Source organism: Phallusia mammillata, chromosome 2 (genome assembly GCF_965637545.1).
Source record: "Phallusia mammillata chromosome 2, kaPhaMamm4.hap1.1, whole genome shotgun sequence".
Taxonomy (NCBI): domain Eukaryota; kingdom Metazoa; phylum Chordata; class Ascidiacea; order Phlebobranchia; family Ascidiidae; genus Phallusia; species Phallusia mammillata.
In genome coordinates, this window is record NC_137253.1 from 11,804,948 (window position 1) to 11,807,725 (window position 2,778).

Sequence of the window (2,778 nt, forward strand, 5' to 3'; positions counted from 1 at the left end):
GCGGGACCGTTAAAATGAAAAAAAATTCCGCGGACCGACAACAAAATATCGTGGTAAATGTATCAGATATTTGTAAGCTATTTGTTTACCAAAGTTGTCGTTGCGCAACATAATGCAAGATTTAGTTATAATAGCCTATGTATTAAGGACGAAAAAACAACAACCAAACAGCAATCAACTCAACTCAAACAGCAAAACGCCAATTCATTTACATACAAATTCATTTACATGCTAGTGGGATGTTTGCTGTTGTTTCTCATCTCAAAAGCGAAGAATAACCAAATTTATAGACGCAGTTTATGACAAAACAATCATAACCGTCACAAAAGCTTTATTAATCAATTTTGCGGGTATGAGCCACCTCAGTTTTACAGCCAAGCGTAAGATGAGTTTCGCAGGAACAACTTTCCATTAGGCCTACTTATTATTCCATTTTAAAAAGTAGCTTGGCATAAAGTAAGATAATTTGCGGACCGGCAAATTATTTACGCGGACCGGTACCGGTCCGCGGACCTGCGGTTGGAAACCACTGTCCTAGACTCTCGCGGGCCCCGGCGCACCGGCTGCACCCCCCTCTGGTGGGGCCTGATGACTACAATCATATGTAATACGAGATCTTGCAACTGTATCAGCAAAAAATAGACAGATATACGAGTATTCTGCGACAAGAAGTGATCGATTGTTTCATTTTTAAACAAAAAAAACAGAAGCGATTGTTCGCGCACAATATTTATTGTTTTTATTCCCTGTCTGTGACGTAACAAACTGCCCTTGAAACATTCCCATGCAAAAGGATCATACAGAAGTACACTAAATTCATTTTGCAAAACAACATGCATGTTGCGGTGGAAATATTTGAAAGGATTAAACTAACTTTTAATTGGTAATTTGGTTTTAATTTGACAAAGTCTTTTCAGTTTATAAATATATATACCTTTGGACCGCGAGTAGAGTGCTAGACAAAAATTGCGAAGGGACCGTTAAGACAAAAAAATAAAAAAGTTGAGAACCGCTGTTTTAGAGACTGGTGTGACTTATGTTATTAATGAGAGCTTAGTAATGGTGTTTCAGCATCTTGAGGTTTTTCCTCTGTCATTTTTTCGTCACCAACTTCCAATCTGCGATTTCTCGAAGAAACTAGGGTTAACATCAGTAGACACATTAACACACAGGCACATTGAAACGCAAGCACCCCAATACTCTTCCAGTGTTGGAACATGACCCTTGCAAGAATGCCCATCAGCAAAGCGATTAAAGTTTGAATTCCGGTCATCCAATTGTTGACCAGCGTCTCGTCGATCGGATAAGTTAACTGAGTAGCCATTTCAAACAGAACTACGACAGTAAAGCCAGTCAAGAACCCAAACAGTGCGTTACATGCATATAAGCCTCGAGTGTTTTTGTATATTGCGCTGATGGCAAGTCCTAGAACTGCCAGCAAGTGTGCAGTACTCCCACATACCGCCATAAGCTTGTATCTTTTGAAACGATCGACTACTTTGCCGCCAGAAGTGAGGCCAATAATGGCGCCAACGCCGAATGTACACATGATATAACCGCTTAATGTAGATGGCTCAATGTTATTCGCAATGTGAAGATCAGCTATGATTTCAGACATCATCATATTTTCTATAAGTTCAAGTTGAAATATAAACCCGATGATTATGCAGATTAAACCATAAGAGGGTATGGAAAAAAGTTGTTTAGTTTCTTTAAAGAACTCTTTTGCACACCTTTCAAGTTTAACTTTATTATTCTTTAAACCTTGGGCATAAGTTGGTGGTGTTGGCGGTTTGTCAGTTAAGAAAACCACAAACAAGCAAGTTACTGTTACAGAAATCGCCAGAAATGCTCCGTACATGTAACGCAATTGACGTTGTCCTGCTGCTAAAGCTTCACTGTTTAACATTCCGTTGTGTTTTAATGTATGGTTTGAAGGTGTCACAAGATATGAAGGCAATGCGTATCCAACTTCATTTCCCACATACAGACCGACAACATTTAAAGCAATTGCTGTTCCGACTTGATTTTCTGGAAACCAAAGCACAGCAAAAGTTGATGGTGCACCTACTGCTACTGTTTCCGAAAGTCCACAAAAGATTTGTCCGAGTACTATCAGAGGAATCAGAGAACGATCGATCAGAGACAAAGTAACAAACAAAAGACCAATGGTCGAGCTGCCGGCGATTACAAGTACAAGTCCTTTTAGTCCAATTTTATCCTTGAAAATGAGAAAGGCAAGGGGGAATGTTATGACTATAGCGCTGATGTTTCTTGCGTTGGTGATCCAATCCACTGTTGCTGGAGTTGATTTGAAGAACTCAACGTAAAACCAGTTGATTTGTCCGTAACTGGCAAATGATATTCCGGCACAAAATTGTAGAACAAATAATCCGAAAAGAAATGCCCATCTTCGTTTATACAACTTAAATTGCTCTTGAATAACATCCATAGCTATTGAAATATTTAGTTTTATGAAAAATGCTAAGTCTATTTTCAGTTTGACCTGCAATTTCTACGAAGAAACAACTGAGCGTAAATATCTAGTAACAAATGAAACCTAACGTCTGACCTTTTTTCGCGTGAAAATCCAATGTAAATTCTGCGTTAAACAATAATCTGGCAACCAAATGCTAGATGGATATGGTTTGTCACGACACATGCAACTGAGAATGAATGGTTGTGAATGTTTACAGATTCATTTGTTAGCCTCTTCCCACAGGATGGACTGACAGCTAAAGATTTCCTTGAAAATTATCTACACGTGCTAGCGGATTT

At 38.9% G+C, this 2,778-nt stretch overlaps 1 protein-coding gene across 1 annotated transcript; it reads right to left on the reverse strand.

Annotated features, from left to right (window-relative positions):
• Nucleotides 1-719: 719 nt before the first annotated feature.
• LOC145214178 (choline/ethanolamine transporter flvcr2a-like) lies at nt 720-2,509 on the reverse strand. Its single transcript, XM_080082666.1, has one exon. The coding sequence runs from the start codon at nt 2,450-2,452 to the stop codon at nt 1,043-1,045; it is 1,410 nt and encodes a 469-aa protein (XP_079938792.1). The 5' UTR covers nt 2,453-2,509; the 3' UTR covers nt 720-1,042.
• Between the last annotated feature and the right edge of the window lie 269 nt (nt 2,510-2,778).